The sequence below is a fragment of the Lissotriton helveticus genome, chromosome 3_1, assembly GCF_964261635.1.
Source record: "Lissotriton helveticus chromosome 3_1, aLisHel1.1, whole genome shotgun sequence".
Taxonomy (NCBI): domain Eukaryota; kingdom Metazoa; phylum Chordata; class Amphibia; order Caudata; family Salamandridae; genus Lissotriton; species Lissotriton helveticus.
Window position 1 is genome coordinate 168,611,036 of NC_136061.1, and position 18,023 is coordinate 168,629,058.

Here is an 18,023-nt window from a genome sequence, read left to right on the forward strand (position 1 = left end):
GGTGTGACCAGGAAGGGGGGTGGTTACACCCCCTATCCTTTGTCCGGTTTCGCGCCAGAACTGGGGCTGGAGTGCCCCAGCAACTGGTTTGAACCGGTGTATGCACAGGGCACCTTGTGTGCCCCAGGCATGTCTCATTCCTTTCAGGCCTGTCCTACCCAATACACCAAATCCTGTCTGGGGTGGTGCTAGCACCTCCCAAGGCAGGAAACCCTTTGTCCAGGCCTCCCTCGCTGGAAGGACTCCCACCAGCAGGAGGTCAGACTTGTGTCTGTGGTGGCAGCATCCATTTTGTGATGCTAAGGCTTCGTTTAACTTTAACCGGGGTTCACAGTTACATACATGTCGTGTCCCTCTAGAAGGGTGGAATGCTACCCCCGTCGCCAGAATTGGCGAGGGGGTAGTATTCCAATTCGTATGACACCTTACTCGACATGTTTTGATAATGCTATACCAAAGTTAGCATTCAACCGGGAGGATTATAATGCACTTAAGAGTATATGGTATAGCGTTCTCATGGAACAGCTATTAGGACTTGGTTCCGCAAGCTGTAGACAGGCTCAGCTCATGCTAGAGCTCCATCTCACATAATTCCAAGCACTCTGCCTTCAGGATTGATAAGGCCTGCCATAGGAGTGACTGATAGGAATATATGTGTCCATTTTAGGGTTAGATATAGGTATACAATATCTATAGCAAAGGGTGATTACACCACCTTGCCCCAGCTGTCTTAGCAGCCAGTTGTGTCAGTTTTGGATGGCCAGCCAGGGGTGGCATAATACATGCTGCAGCCCCTGGTAGGCCCTGGGTACACCTCTGCCCTGGGTACCTAAGGTACACTGTACAGGGACTGATAAGGTGACCCAGTATCCAATTAGATATGTACCTAAGGTACATGGAGTCCATTTTAACAGAGAGAGCAGGAAGCCTGGGGTCCTGAATAGCAGGAACCCAGGCCAACGAAGTCAAAAACCAGCAAAACACTAGGCAAAAAGTTGGGGGTAACCATAGTCAGATATCCACCTTCCTACAGGTATACTGCCTGCCCGAGTGTCACATTGTTAGCACTCCCAGGACCTGTCAGTCTGCTTGCTCCACTAGGCCTAATTAAGCAGCACGAGCAGCTGTGTTTGGGCTCTCAGTCTGTCCCCGGCAGTACCACAGAGGGGTCCAGGCCACCCTGGAAAGACAGTCTCATAGAGATATGGTGCAGTCTACCCTTTTTCACCGGCTACACGTGGCCTGGCCCTGGCACCGGACAGACATAATCTATCCAGAAGCTTCAGTCTGCACAGCCCACAGGACGGACCTCAGATGGCAGTGGCAACTGCTTCAGTGTTTAGGGGAGTCTCATGTCACAATGGGCATTCATCTTCTTGCCTCCTCAGTGCGTGTTATGAGCTGGGATCCTCCGACGTTTTCCCTTAATATACTCCCCTTGGGTACATAGGAAGGAAGCACTCCCCATGTTTAGTGCTGGGTGGAGAGGGCCTGCAAACAGCAGCAGTAAGCGCCACCAGTCATGCAACCGGGCTTCAGGCGGAGAGGCAGGCATAGTTGTCAGGGATGTGTACCTGGCCACTTCCTCCTTGCACTCCATGGCCCATGGGTCTCCTGCTGATCTTCTCATTTTTGTGTGGCTCCCAGGGCCCTAGCAGACCCGCACGGTACCCATGCCAGTTAGTGTTGCCAGCTCTGATTTTCATGGGGAGAACTGGTCTGGATCCACGCAGGGAGGGGGTCCCCAGGCTCAGCCAAACCCCGGCAGGCGCCCCACGACAGAGCTAGGAGCAGTGGCACGCTTCAGTAGATGATGCTTCCAGTTCTCGAATTGAGTCCCCGCCCCTCATATCGCCGCCTGTGGCCAGTCACGAAGTCCTGGGGCCCGGTGGAATTGCAGGGTGAACGCACGCTTCAGGGTCATCAGTCTGGCCTCTTCTCTGGTGTATTCACGGGAAGGGCCCTGGCAGGTTGTCCCTGTTGTGAACGGCTCCTGTTATCTCAGTGGAGCATCGAAGCCGGCATGTTGATCTGCATCGCTGTCCCAGGGCATTGGCCTCTGTCAATTGTATAAAGGGCTCTGAGCTGCAATGTTGTTATCACTGGGCACCCTTGTCACCCAGAAAGAGCTGGAAGGTAGTTTGTTGTAGCCACACCCTTTCAGCACCAAGACTAAGGCAGCGGTAGTCCAAACCGGTTAGGAGCTCTGGCAAGGAGCGACCACGATCTTGCCTCTTAAAGCATCTTCTCCCAAACATGGAATAATTCACCAAATATTGTGTTCCGGAATCTTGCACATACATGGAGATGTTCTACTTATTATAAATATAGAGAAGCTGATTTTGAAGAATGGGTATTGCTGTACAAAACACTAACTGAGAGCTCTGTAAAGGCAAGTCATGATTTTGGCTCCACTGATTGTGGGCCGTTGCATGTGAATGAATTTATTATACTGTTTATGTTTCAAAAGCCAGTGTCCATGTTGATGATCTAGGTTTGCAAGTACATTTTCCTTATTAAACTTTCTATTACTGGAATAGTGAAGATATGCATCTGTCTGTTGTTGGAAAGTAGGGGTAATCAACCAAGTCACTACCATTTTTTCTTTCATTAGGTTGAATCTGAAAATGCTGACCTGAAGAGTTTGCTTGTCAAAATAAATGAGCAACGTGATTCTGCTGTCCAGGAGAGTCAGCGACTCCAAAGCAAACTGGAGAACCTAGAGCAGGTGCTGAAGGTTAGTAATCCCAATAGAAGCAAACAGTAATATTCGGTTTCCGAAATATTTCAGCATATAAATTGTTTAAAGTTCTTTCTCATGATTAGATCTTAACTTATGTTCATGAACATTGAAATCTTTCACTTTCTTGTTGGATTGTGGAACTCTGTTACAAGATACATTTCTTCATCTAAATCTTTTTTTATGGTCCTTTAAGGTTTAAAGTAGACTCTTTGACTGTTCTCTTTTATTTTTACTTTTTTCTTTAAAGATAAAAGCAACTAAAAACTAAACAAAATTGTTGTGGGGGTATGTACTATCTTTTTTAAAGCATGAAAAATGAAAGGGCAAATGAGCCATGGCATTACCACTTAAAGGCTTAGGAATGTACATAAATGCTCCGTAGCTTTAATGTTGCACACTGCCTAAGCTATCCCAGAATGCTTAGCCGAGGCAGATGAAATCCAGTTCAAGTTTTCAAATGCCATGGTTAGGCTTTGCTCTTTTAACCTTTGATTTGACTTTTAATCATGATTTTTTAGGATTGCTCACACATTTGATTACAAGTTTCTGAAAAGAAATGTCTTGATCTTTTTGAGATACCCTTCTAGTAATAGCAAAATGTCTAAAAAGCACCCTTATTCCTTCTGAGATCAGCGATAAGGTAGAAGAGTGTCCCTTTCACCAGAAAAGGTTGACAAGATCTCCCATTGATTATGAACACATCCACTCTCTGTCTGCTGCTGGGGTCCAACAACTGAAACACATGCATAGGGACGTTTCTGCCCTCAGGCCAGATCTGTGAGCTTCATCACTTAAGCCATCTGAAGAGTTGATAAAAAAGGAAATATGTATCATGTCATGCGGTCCCTGCACATTGTAGTAATTTATTTTATTTATTTATAAAGTTTTGTTTGACATAGATGAATCTAACCAATTTTGCCAACCAGATCAACATTCAAGGCCATTGAGAGTACAACATAAATGCTATCAATATTTATGTCAAAGATATGTAGGGTTAAGGAGATGAAATATCAAGAAGATCAATGTCAAGCAGTAGATCACACATGCTGATGCTGTTGAGTAACAAAATAACAAAACCTTTGTTGTTGAGGCACATATCTTAAACAGATTGGACGTCAAGAGAGAGATCTTTCTTGCCCATATTGAAGGGGCAGCTTTCTTGTTAATGCAAATGAAATTTTGGCAGCTCAAAAATGAGAACCACAAACTTCTCCTCCACATATGGTACATATGCTGTGCAAACACAGTGCACTCCAAAACTTCAACCACCTACTAAAAGGAGAGTGGTAACTGTAATTACACCAGATCAATCTGAGGAAAGGCCAGTACTAGTACTACATCATGAGATGCCATATTTTTACACGGACTGTTCCTCATAGATCAATCACTTACATAGAGATAAGAATGTCCATCCCAGGCCTATCTAGGACAAGGATGTTGTGCACACCTCTGACAGAGAACAGCCCCAGACAATAGGTTCGGGTCTCAGAGGATGGATACAACTCTACACCTTTGCCCAAATCATCATCCGTTTCTCGCTATTCAGTGACCTATTAATAGATTCCGAGGTTTGTTAAAAAAAACAATATTTTTTGTAGTTTTAGTTCTAGAACAGTACAATAACAGTAAGCGTGGACACTTCATTAGCACATAGCCCCATCACATACGTCCCTACCCGTCTGCCCCCTCAACGCTTTCTTCACCAAGTGGGGACCCCTTCTCTACCTCAGCCTTGTTCATCAAGCCATGGTATGACCTCCTTCCCCCCCCCACTTTGACAAATTTCCAGGGGCACCCTCGACTTTAGTACAACACCCGCTCCATCTCCATACATGTAGTCTTCCCCATTATTCATTCGGCCCTCTTAGGGGCCTGACCTCTTCTCCATGCCCTAGCCACATCCGGTTTTCCCACCTCATATCCCAGCATACAGAACAACAACTGCTTCAAAGGGAGATTCACATTGTTTGGTATACCGAGGAGCATAAGTTGGGGCATTCTAGGGAGTGTAGCAGCCAACACTAACTCCAATTCAGTGATAACATTGCCCCAGTAAGAACTCACCCTGGGGCATTCCCACACCATTTGCATAAAGGAACCTAACGTCACACCATAGCACAGACATGTGGGACTTTCCGCTCTCTCAATTTATGAAGACTGCCCCTTTTGTAATAAGACCTGTAAAGGATGTTGAACGGTAATAGCCTCAGTCTAGTCTCAGTCTCAGGGATGGCTACTTCCCTGAGAGTTAATCAATGCCGCCTTCGAGTAAATATCCTCCAGGGTCCCAACATCAGCCTACTACAGTGCCCAGAGTTTTCCAAGATTATCCAGGGTATTATTCAAGATGACCTGGTATAACTGGGACACCACCTTTTGAATAACCTTGCCACCCAGGACTCCAAGGCACTACCCTCTGGGAGATCCTCTCCCAGGATCCCTTCCGCTCCCAAATCATGGGATAGTTGCATGTACCGGAACTGTTGCGTAGCGCCGGGCTCATTCTTGGGGTGGTAGTGCTTTGAATGACTTAAGCTTACCCGCTGACAACAATACATCCTCCACTGTCCCTATCCCAATCTGCTCTCATCTATGGAAGCTAGTGAGCCTTCCCAACTCAGCAATAGCGTTCCCCTCCACTAGGGAATAAAAAATGTTCGCCTCTCCTGCCACTCTAGTTCTTTCATAGCCTTAGCCCACGGCATCAGGGTCACCCAGGTAATTCCTGGCAGGGTTCAGCGGTTGAGTTTCCAATAGATGTAACAAACATAAGTCTTCACCCCCTTTGCTGCTCTCTCCACGTGATACGCAGGCTCTTCGTAAAGCATATGCCCCATGCATTAATAATCTGTAGCTGCGCAGCCCTATGATACGCCTGCATGTCGATGAGCACCAATTCTCCATTGTAGGCCAAGCTGTACATCATTCACAGTCGGACTCTGGGGGTGCCTCCATCCTAATGCAAAGACCTGAGTTTTTTATCAAGGCTAAGAAAGTAGCTCTCCGGGACCGAATAGGGGGCGTTCTGGAGCACAAAAGCAGCGTGGGCAGAGTGATATCATCTTATATAGAGTTAACTTGCCTATAAAGGTCAGTGGAAGTGCCCACCACATTTCCGCATTTGCCGGGAAGTCTTGAAGGGCTCTCCCCAAGTTAAGTTCCATGAAGCGTTCTGCTTCATTTGTTGCCTTCTATACTCCCATACCCAAAAACCAACCTGGTCAGCTGGAGGGCACACAACGGGGTCCATCAACCCTCTCACTCTCCAAGTGGATAAAGTACTGACTTGTCCCAATTAATGTGGTAAACCAAATAAGACACACATTCATGGAACACTGACAGTACTGCCAGAAGCGCACTCTGGAACCCCCACATAATCTAGTGCGTCGTCAGTATGAAGGGACAGTTTCTCCTGGGCATCCATTACCTGCGGTCAACAGAGCACCCAGCATGCCAACAGGTCCAGGCAAAGCACAAACAACAAAGGGCAACAGCCGACATCCCTGTCTCGTGCCTCGCCTAAGTGCAAAGGACTCTGACACCACCCCATTCACCCTTACTGCCACAGACGGTGCCTTGTAAAGGAGGGCCACCCATCGACCAAACCGAGGCCCAAAACCAAACTGTCGCAGCATTCTCAGAAGGTACCATCAGTCAATGGTTTCAAATGCGTTCTCCGCGTCTAGTGACAGTATCTCCCTAGTTTCACTTTCGGCCTTGAACTTATCCAACCACAATTTCAGTCCCCACAGGGTAAACTGCGTCGCCAGTCCCAGCCTGAAGGCCGTCTGAACCGAATGAATGAAACGATCATCACTAGGTACTGAGTAGCCAGGATCTTGGCCAGGATCTCACTCTCTGTGTTTAGCTAGAAAATAGGCTGATAGGAAGAACTTTGATTTGCCGGTCTCCCTTCCTTACGGATCACCATAATAGTTGCATGATTAAGATCTGTAGTGTCCTAGTCTCGCGCAGCCTTAAAAATCATAAGTATATATGGGTTGAGTAGAGAGACCAGACATTTATACAACTCGCCAGGAAACTATTCACCCAGGGTGTCTTCCTGGACAACCTTGCCTGCACCGCCACCCCTATCTCCTCCACTGTGAAATCCTTCTCTAATTTCCTGCGACTGATTCCATCCGGAACCGGTAGCTCCCCAAAAAGATTTCAGTATTTTGCTCAGTGCCGTCCCGTCTGCTGCGTATAATGTATGAAAGTAATCCATGAATGCCTGGACAATAGCAAATAACACTGCCTCTTCTCTCCAACCAGGTCAAGAGGCAGCCCGCCTTATCCCATGTATCATACAGATTCTGCGGAACCCTCAGACAGTGCTGACGTTCCGCCTGAGTCACCAGGTTATGATACTGCTACTATGGCGCACCCAGGGCCAAATAAACCACAGACTACCCCGTTTAACCAGGCCTCCTCTAACTGAAAGAGCCAGCGCTCCATCTGAAGTGTCCGCTCCTCCCTACGTTTCTTCCTCTTGGAAATTGTGTTTTGGGCTGTAGTGTAGTTCCTATATTCCCAATATGCTCTGCGTATTGGAATAACATATACTATAGTTTAGATGTAGGACTGTCGACTAGGTCTCTATCGTATATATTAGACTTAATTGTGAATGCCAGCTAGCTCAGAGGTCAATAGAAACTTTCTCGAATTCACAAGAAGGGATTAGTTTCTGACAACCGCATAAACATGACAACTTTGTTTCCCAAGAATAAGAAATCAATCTCTAGAGTCGCGGAAACAATAGATAGCTATTTCACTCAGTCAATCGTGCATGCTTCGTTTCACCAGAGGTGCTGAAAAAAAAGAGAGACAGGCGTTTTTCAATAAAAGTATTTATTGAACAGTCTTCTTTCTCAAGCATGAGAAATGTATTGCTACAATCGTAATACTGGTAATAAAGTACAGAGTATGTAATACGAACAGTATTATAAAGTAGTACTGTAAAAGCATGATATGGTTTCTAAGCCATAAATTGCCTTAAAACGGATAAAATACATTCAGTGTTAAAATGATGGCTAAAAGTACTCAACTGGTGCTTCTAAAATACGCCTACCCTGGTGTACCTGACCTAAGCCTAGCACAAGAGAAGAAGTGAGTGAGGAGTAGTTTAAGTTTAGTATTTTCTGCCAAGAATCTAATCAAGAATTCTCTTATGGTCTAATCAGCTCCGTACCTTGGTTTAGAATGAAGGAGGTCCTGTATCTCTCTCTCAGGACTCGATTTCCCAGTAACCCACAAGGGTAGCCTGGAAACACTGGAGCTGGAATTCTCAGCAGGAGAAAAGACAGAGTCTCTCAGTGCGTCAGCTGGAGGGTCAGCTTCCTTCGGCACTTGCTTCTGCAGGGCATCGGGCAAGTAGTTAGTCGATCTGCTCCAAACCACCGTGTGTTTGTCTGGGCAAATCTAGGCATATTTATACTTTGAAGGTGCAGAGTTTGATATGTGATTGGACTTAATAACGTCATCAAAGACTCAGTTCTTCGAAAACTCCATGATTTCCTAGATAAATTAGTATTCAGGCAAGGGGATGTCCCTAGCTGCTGAAGGTGGGTTTTTCTAAGAAATCGTTGCTGATTCTTGGAACATAGTGGAAGTAGCCATGTCGTATTTGGGCTGCATAGGCTCAGTCTAGATATAGTAATGATTTCTATGCCTATATAAGGATCGGATAATCTATACCTATATAAGGGCATGAATCCGGAAAATTTACACTAGGGTCCGATATTTATTTATAACACCCACTTCACGATTTTAAGTTCAATAAAATTAAACTTATAAGCACTGGACCTACCTAAAGCTAGTGTTTACAATCCCACCCAAAGTACAAAATACAATTTGCTTTTGCTAAGGCTTGTTTGAAATGTAACGAGCATAGACTGGTCTCTGAAGTTTGCAGAATTTTTTTTCTCGAGAGCATCCAATAGCACAATATTTAGTCTATGATGATCAGGTCAAATATTGTCATGTCAGGAAGTTTTTCAAAAGAAATCTTGTTCTCTAAGAATAGTTCTACTTTAAGCAGAATACTCTGTGCCAAAAGTTCTATTTTGGAAAAATTTCAAATTTTTATCGCAGAAGAGTTCTCAAGTTAGATGGTTTGTTTTTAAACAATGAAGGCCGAATTTCAGAGTTCAGGGAACAATGTGTGCATGAATCAAAAGCTATTCTCGGTGTCAGGAGAAAACATTAGATAGTCTAGGCTGGCAAAAAAAAACGTCCACCATATTAGGTGAAAGTGGAACCACTTCACTGTCTGTAACTCAGTCATGTGACCCAGACCACTGGTTAACAAATCAAATGTGCATAGATGAGGATCATTGCCGTCAGCGTTTGATACATTAGCAATGTCTGCAGTGAGCAGTACCTGTGTGCCTGTAGTTTCTCGTATCTCACCCTCAGTTAGACTTGCCGGTGAGACCGCAATGAATGCCATCATCAGAATTGGCAGCCGTTGGGGGCAACACGATGCATGAGTAGTCACCGGACCTAGCAAAGCGTCAACATCCGATGGCAGGACTGATGGAAGTGTAAGACAAATGTCCAACAGGAATTCCTCTCCGCAAAGCAGGCATTGTAGAACAGGTAAGATGCAATCTTGCCAGATTGGTCTGAACGATAGAAACCAAGTTGTGTTCAGATCTCTTAAACAAGCTAAGCCAAGAATCTGTGTAATTCTCTCACGATACCTCATGGCAAGGAGGCATTGTTCCATGGTAGTCTGGGTATCGCTGTTGACCGGACTTGCCATATCGGAGAAGAAGGAATAAAAATAGAATTCCTGCTACGAGTCCCAAGATGAGAGGCAGGCCGCCGAACACAGATTGCACGTAATTTGGAAAAATGCCGAGGACTGCTTCAAATGGTGTTAACACCGCTGGGGTATCAGACATGTTTAAGATTTGACTTAACCTTTCTGCGAAATGTACTGGGCAATTTATTGATAATAATGCATGTATCTCTGCCGAAGTCCTTGCAACTTGCAGATCATACTTTTCTCTAGACGAGGTCAGTGGCACATTTTTTTGTAAAAGAATGACTTTCATTCTGCTTAAAGTATCAATTCGTATAGTAGAGATATTCGGTGAAGGCCATAATTCCGTCTCCCTGTCTGGCTTGCTCTTTGGATACAATATTTGCACACAACAAGTGACCCTGGATGACACACAAACGAGATAAGTATTTCCTGGCAACATGCCACAACAGCTGTGGTCATTGAGCATAACGTAGCTGCCATTGGATAGCTGCCTGAAAATTGGTTCTAGCACTGTGGAGGGAGTACCGTGCAGGTGGCATGAGAGGTTATTTGCAGAACCGTCACAGGCTCCGTGTAAATTAATACCTTATCACAAAAGTGTCCTGGAAGAAACTGGAATGGTGTGTTCGAGTTGGAGGATATGTTACAAGAATTGACTTCTCCGGATACGTGGACCCCCTCCCTACAAGTAGGCTCCGCAGTGGCAAGTCACCATCTGGGCAGCTGTCGGCAAAGAACACGGGCTCGTGGTGATAGCCGGCGGGGTCCCTGGGGGCACTCAGCAACCCTTCCGGGAACGGAACAGGCGGAGCCCCCTGTGCACCAGGGGAAAGACGCGAGGACGCGAAGCAAACAGCCGCTTGCACCGTGTTGCTGTCGTGAAGCGAGGAGGAGGCTCTGGGCACCAATCACCAACACATAAGGGCAGACGCGGTGAGTGTATCGGCTGGACAACGCGACGCGAAGCGAAATTTACAAAAAAATGGTAGCGGTTAGGTTGGAAGGTGCGCAACGTGGGAGCCAGGCACAAGGGCATTTGCCAGTTGGGGCAGGCATACCGCAGATTTTAGGAAACAGCCATCATGTCTGCAGACACCTTGAAAAATCGCAAACTAGCGGCTGAAAGCATGTTTCCAGATGTCCCAGATGAAACGCAAGGGGCAAGCATGATTAATAATGAGGAACCCAGCAACAAAAGCAAAGGGCTAAAAGAAAATTTCAGATTACTAGAAAAGCTCAAAAAGCAGGAACAATCCAAATGGTGGGAGGCTACATCATTAAGAAGGTACCTGGAAGTGGGAAGGATCCCCAGAGGCCTGCGTATAATGATAGTTCTCTTCCAGGGGATCCTCATCAATAGTCATAAGCATTAGAATATCCCGCCCATGCGCGGGACCCCGGAAACACTATATTATATGTGCCCCACATATATATACTCATATATATATATATATATATATACATATATATATATATATATATATATATATATATATATATATATATAAACATCCAATAGCAGCCAAATCACATCAGAGCTGAAATATGCTGTGAAGAATTTCCACCATACATGAATAATATGCATTAGAAACATGAGAAACAACACCAAAGAGTGTTTAGAAACTGTTTTAATGCTTAGGCAGCAGCAGAAATTCTTATAACTCACTGAAAGCATAGAAAGCGCCCAGGCTGCATTGCAAACACACAGTCTAAAAAGACTGAAAAGTTAACCTGTAGCTGTATACAAAAAACTGACACCGTGCCTTTAAGGCACCCATGACCCCCGGTATCCCATCATGCCCCAGGGGTGACAGTTAGGTCAGTTGTTCTTTCCGGCTCCTTCAGGAAGGATCCTGGTAACACAGCTCCACTAATTTTCTGTTTTCTGACAGAAAATTACTTCATTCTTAACAACTTTTTCTAATTACTTTGACATTTTACATCAAGTCAAGTAATAAACTGTCTTTTGTAGTCAGTTTAGTGAGCATTTTCAGCTGAGAATGCCTTCACTTTTTGACAAATGTCCTTCTTGTGGCAACAAGAAGGCAAAATCAGACATCGTCAACCGGGCGACGATCGGGGTCGAGAAATGTGACTCCGCCGCTGTCAACCGGGTGACGGTCGGCGTCGAGATCCAAGGCCCCTCCGCCGTCGTCAACCGGGCGACGATCGGCGTCGAGGGAGGTCACTCCTCCGCCGTCGTCATCCAGGTAGCGACCGGCGCCGAGAAGTGTGACCCCTCCGCCGTCGTCTAAGAAACGACGTTCGGCGTCGAGGACCAAGACCCCTCCGCCGTCGACAGCAAAACGTCGATCGGCGTCGAGGACGCAGTCTCCGTCAACGTTCGGCGTCGAGGGTGACCAATACCCCTCAGCCGTCGTCGCACAGACATTCGACGTTGAGACAGAGGGCTCCGTCGACGGCTGGTCCTCGCCGTTCGACGTCGAGACAGAGGGCTCCGTCGACGGCTGGTCATCGCCGTCCGACGTCGAGAAAGAGGGCTCCGCCGACGGCTGGTCATCACCACTCGACGTCGAGAGACCATAGATCCTCGCATAGATCGCCGTCGAGGCATTCGAGGTCGAGATTGCTGGATCCGCCGACTCCCAGGAAGCATTCGGCGTCGAGAGAAAAACGTACGACGCCGGAACGCTTGACGTCGAGACATTCGGAAAGGGCTCGATCGTCGTCGAAAAACTCAGTGATCATGGTTACGGAGTCAGCTTCTCGCCATTCTACTTCACGGTCTTCTGGCTCCTCAACAACATCTTCAAGGTTCAGAAGTCCTGTCCTCGGATCTCCTGTGCGTCAGCCAGATCCTTCGGCTGCGGAGGTCAGACTGTCTCCCAGATGGTATAAGTCATTGGACCATTGGCGAGATTCAGGGGCTACCAAACATATGCAAGAGTACGTCAGTCCGCAGCACAGATCTCCTCTCCAGAGACTGGTGGATGAAGTGGACAGGCGTAGTCCTCCCAGGCGCCAAGCAGATAAATCACCTGTGAGAAGTCCAACCAGATCTCACTCTCCCAGAAGGGAAAATCCGGTGAGATCCCGATCTCCCAGAGAAGATCCTGTCAGATCTCGTTCACCAAGAAGACAGGATACGGTTAGATCTCGCTCTCCTAGAAGGGAAGAGCACCCTAGAAGGTCACGTGAGAGGAGGCACGGTGCTCACCGTAAACATCGAAGAACTCCGTCTACTTCCTCTACCTCTTTGACCAGGTCTTCCAAGAGGGATTACTCTCCCACGTGACGGATAGTCCTACTTCCAGATCCTCTCCAGTAGATGACATCGGCACTTATCTGGATGTCCTGCAAAGAGGAGCTCAGAAGCTGAGCATTGAAATGTCTGTCCCCCAGGTTACTACAACAGTGATTTTTGAAACTCTGCACAAAAAATCTATCTCTCGTCCACTGCTGCCTTTAGTCCCGGGGATTATGGATCCGGTCAAGGACGTTTTCCTAACCCCGGCAGCCATCAGAGCGAAGCCAGCCCGCATACAAAAGAAATACAAACCGGCGTCTTCTGACCCAGTTTTTGCAAAATCTGACCCTCCAGCAGACTCTGTGATAGTGGCAGCGGCGAGGAAGACGCATGCAGTTGCTGCTACCTCTTTAGTCCCACCAGATAAGGACAGCAAATCTCAGGATTCGTGGGGTCGCAAAGTTTGCAATTCAGCTGCCTCCACGCTGAAGATCTCCAGTGCAGCCGCACTGCTGGGTAGATACGAGAGAGCCTTATGGGACTCCATGGAGAGGTTCAAGTCCTAACTGCCAAAGGAAGACCAGAAGGACTTCGAAGAGACTATGACAGAAAAATGTCTGGTGGCGAACCAGTTGATAAGCACAGCAGCGGATGGTGCAGTGCTAGCGGCACATTCCTACTCTCATGGGGTTTGTGCCAGGAGGTCGGCTTGTTTGCGCCTTACAGGGCTGAAGCCGGATGCTCAGCATCGCATCCTTAATCTTCCCTTTTCGGGTTCCTCTCTCTTCGGAGAACATGCTGACGAAGAGATGACCCGTATGAAGACTGAATTGGATACGGTGAAAGCGGTGGGTTTGGAAAAGAAAAAAGAGTTCAAACGCCGCTTTAAGACCAACAGGGGGAGAGGGGCTCAACAGAGGGTTCAAACCCCTCAGTGGTCCCAGAATAAGAACCAAGGAAAATCCCAGTTCCGAGGCAAATCCAACAGAGGTAGAGGAGGTCACCAGCAGTCCTCTACCACCACAAGAGGAGGAAAGGCTTGATCAGTGGCTTCCTCTGGCGCCGTTGCCCACTCCAGTGGGAGGAAGTGCTTCACAACATTTGACAGAGTGGGTCAGCATCACGAAAGATCAGTGGGTGCTGAATATACTGCGCAATGGATACAGGCTACGTTTCCGTGCGCTCCCGAAAAGCATTCCTCCAAAGACCTCTTGCCCTCAGCTGAGCTTGCTCCGCAGAGAAGTGACAGTCCTCCTGCAAAAAAGAGCTATAGAGGAAGTTCCTCCCTCTCAAAGAGGAAAGGGAGTCTACGCAAGATACTTTCTTGTCCCCAAAAAAGATCAGGAGGACAAGTTCAGGCCTATACTAGATCTGCGTCTCCTAAACAAAGTCATAGTCAGAGAAAAGTTCCGCATGTTAGCTCTTCACCAAATATGCCCACATCTTCAAGCCGGAGATTGGATGTGTTCGGTGGATCTGCAAGATGCATACTTTCACATTCCGATTGCTCTGCAGCATCGCAAGTACTTGAGGTTTGTCATAGGAAGCAAACACTACCAGTACAAGGTGCTACCCTTCGGACTCAAGTCCGCACCACGAGTCTTCACCAAATGCATGGCAGTGGTGGCGGCTTTTCTTCACAAAAAGGGACTCTTCATTTACCCATACCTGGACGACTGGCTCCTAAAGGGCCCGTCTCCGGTACAAGTGACGCACGATCTGCAACTTTGCCTACACCAGTTGCACAGGCTCGGTCTCCATGTGAACCGGGAGAAGTCAGTCCAGCGACCGACACATTCCATCCACTACCTAGGCTCCGTTCTGGACACAAAATTGGGAAAAACGTTTCCTTCGGAGGAAAGACTTTTTTCCATGAGGCAGAAGTGTGGGATTCTATTAGAGTCTCGGCTTCCGACAGTCCGACAGGTAGCCTCCCTGCTGGGTTCCATGGCGTCCTGCATTTTTCTCATCCCGAACGCCAGGCTGAGAATGCGCCCTCTACAACAGGCTCTCGAAGACCAGTGGGACCAGGCGACAGGGCGTTGGGAAGATCGTATCACTCTTTCCCAAACAGCGAAGGATGCCATCAAATGGTGGACTCGGACGAAGAATGTGTTGGTGGGAGTTCCTTTTCATCAGCCACTACCCACCCAGTCTATAGTGACAGATGCCTCTCTACAAGGCTGGGGAGCTCACATGGGTCCCCTCCAGATTCAGGGTCAGTGGTCTGCACAGGAGCAGACGTACCGCATAAACATGCTGGAGCTCAGAGCGGTGTTTCTAGCTCTCAAAGCTTTTCTTCCAGCGATCGAGTCCAACTCAGTCTTAGTTCAGCCAGACAATACAACCACCATGTTCTATCTGAACAAGCAAGGAGGCACACGATCTCGGCCTCTCTCCCGGGAGGCTCAAACCATCTGGCACTGGCTGCTCTCTCGAAACCTTTCAGTTGTGGCGGTGCACCTTCCAGGCGAGTTAAACATCAAAGCAGACGCACTCAGCAGGCACTTCGAAGATCAGCCAGACTGGGTGCTAAACGACTAAGTGGTAGAAGAGCTTTTTCGTTGTTGGGGTCGTCCAGCCATAGACTTGTTTGCGGACGAAGAAAACGCAAAATGCCACGCCTTCGCGTCCAGATTCCACCGGCCAGGGACGCAGGGGAACGCTCTCCTGATGTATTGGTCGGGAACGTTTGCTTACGCGTTCCCTCCCCTGCCTCTGATTCCGAAAGTGGTTTCCAAGCTCCTCAGGTCAGACATGGAGATGATCTTGATAGCTCCGGATTGGCCACGACAGTGGTGGTACCCGGACCTGCTGCATCTGTCTGTGTGTCCACACAGACGACTTCCTTGCAAACCGGATCTGTTGAGCAAGATGAACGGGAGGATACTGCATCCCAACCTCTCATCACTGAACCTGACAGCATGGCACCTGAGGTCCTGCAATATGGGCATTTGAATCTGCCTCCCGAATGTATGCACATTTTAAAAGAAGCTAAGAGGCCTTCCACGAGAGCGTCTTATGCGTTCAAGTGGAAAAGGTTCTACATATGGTGTAGGGATCATAACTTGGATCCAACTAAAGGGCAAGAGGAGGTAATCCTGCCATACCTCCTTTCCATGGCAACCTCTGGTTTGAAATATGCTTCCATTAGAGTGCATTTGTCAGCCATAGTAGCGTACAGGAAATCACCTGATCAGATTTCTTTCTTTCAGGTTCCGGTGGTTAAGGACTTCCTCCAGGGGTTAAAAAAGTGTATCCCCCTGTGCGAAATCCTTCTCCTCCTTGGGAATTGAACCTGGTTCTATCCAGGTTAATGTCACCTCCTTTCGAGCCCATCCACAAGGCCTCTTTGCAACATCTCTCTTGGAAAGCGGCTTTTTTGGTGGCGATTACCTCAGCTCGCAGAGTGAGCGAGATACAAGCACTCTGTGCGAAGGAACCATATACTGTTTTCCACCACAATAGAGTAGTCCTAAGGGCTCATCCATCTTTCTTGCCTAAAGTGGTTTCTGATTTTCATATAAATCAGTCCATTTCCCTCCCTTCGTTTTTTCCAAATCCTACGACCCCAGCCGAGCGGTCACTGCACTCCTTGGATCTTAAGAGAGTGCTCAAGTTCTATTTGGAAAAGACTAAAGGGATCAGGAAAACGGATCAACTGTTTGTGAACTATGGTTCAATGAGGACGGGTTTTCCAGCTGCCCAGAGGTCCATCTCCAGATGGATTGTCTCTTGCATTAAATTGGCCTATCAGCTTGCAGGCAAGCCTCTATTGGTGTCACCCATGCGCATTCCACTAGAGGGAAAGCCGCTACAGTAGCCTGCTTACATGACATTCCTATGTCAGAAATATGCAAGGCTGCAACCTGGAAATCAGTTCATACCTTTACGAGACATTACTGTCTCGAATCTGATTCCAGGGCCGATACTCAAGTAGGGCAAGCCTCCTTGAGAAATCTGTTTGGGTAGCCTATAGCCTGCTCAGGCTTGTTGATGAGATTACTGTCTTGTCATTCCTTTGCCCGTAGGGATGAGGAGAGGCTCGCTATTCTATTCTAATGCTTATGACTATTGATGAGGATCCCCTGGAAGAGAAGGATTAGTTACTTACCTGTAATCCTAGTTCTCTTCCAGGGGTATCCTCATCAAAGTCATAAGCAACCCTCCCACCTCCCCGGGCAAAGGATATTCTTTAATAAGGAGATATTGTTAACCTATTTTGTTACTGGGTTTGTTTCAGTCTCCGAAAAGAACAACTGACCTAACTGTCACCCCTGAGGCATGATGGGATACCGGGGGTCATGGGTGCCTTAAAGGCACGGTGTCAGTTTTTTGTATACAGCTACAGGTTAGCTTTTCAGTCTTTTTAGACTGTGTGTTTGCAATGCAGCTTGGGAGCTTTCTATGCTTTCAGTGAGTTATAAGAATTTCTGCTGCTGCCTAAGCATTAAAACAGTTTCTAAACACTCTTTGGTGTTGTTTCTCATGTTTCTAATGCATATTATTCATGTATGGTGGAAATTCTTCACAGCATATTTCAGCTCTGATGTGATTTGGCTGCTATTGCGTGTTTTTATATATATATGTATATATATATATATATATATATATATATATATATATGTGGGGCACATATAATATAGTATTCTAATGCTTATGACTTTGATGAGGTACCCCTGGAAGAGAACTAGGATTACACGTAAGTAACTAATCCCTCCCAGCTATGAGACACCGAACCCCCGGATGATGGCAGAATGGGGGGAATGCAATCTGGAGTCGTCCTGGGGGCTAGTGGAAATATTGGTAAAATATGCGGAGATAGACTGGGGTGAGCTACAGATTAAAATTGAGCTTCTGGAAAAAGAGATTGATAGTATGGGAGAACCGCAGACCAGGCAGAAATGCCTAGATGAAATGAATAATCGCCTACAGAAGGAGGAAGAGAAGATTAAAATACGCAAAACGTACAAATTTAAACATGACCGCGATGATTATGCAAATGGGCAAATTTTCACCTTTGCCCGGCGATACGACTCAATGCGGAGCGCCACGGCAAAACAAAGGACTGAAGAAGCTGAGGGAGCAAGGAAGGGGCAAAAACCTATTAAATCACCATCTGCATCTGAGCTAAGCTCTGCGGTCGAGAGTGGGTCTGCGTCAGACAATTCTTCTTTAAGGACAGATGTAAGGAGTGTAAAGTTGGCCTTGGGGGAAGAATTAGAAATTTTAAAACGCAGCCAAAGGGAGAAATTGAGGCCTCGCATCAAAGCATCAGCACCGGCCCAAGTAGGAAAACC

General features: G+C 46.9%; 1 protein-coding gene across 7 annotated transcripts in view; it reads left to right on the forward strand.

Annotated features, from left to right (window-relative positions):
• The window catches only part of TSPOAP1 (TSPO associated protein 1), a 3,238,928-nt gene that overhangs the window by 1,436,871 nt on the left and 1,784,034 nt on the right, over nt 1–18,023 (forward strand). For all 7 annotated transcript variants that reach the window (XR_013608584.1, XR_013608585.1, XM_078679480.1 and 4 more), the window contains exon 9: nt 2,615–2,737. Coding sequence is in view for 5 of the 7 variants with exons in the window: in XM_078679480.1 (XP_078535606.1) it covers nt 2,615–2,737 (123 nt within the window). In the remaining 2 variants the exon portion in view is untranslated. The remainder of the gene's footprint in view (nt 1–2,614; nt 2,738–18,023) is intronic.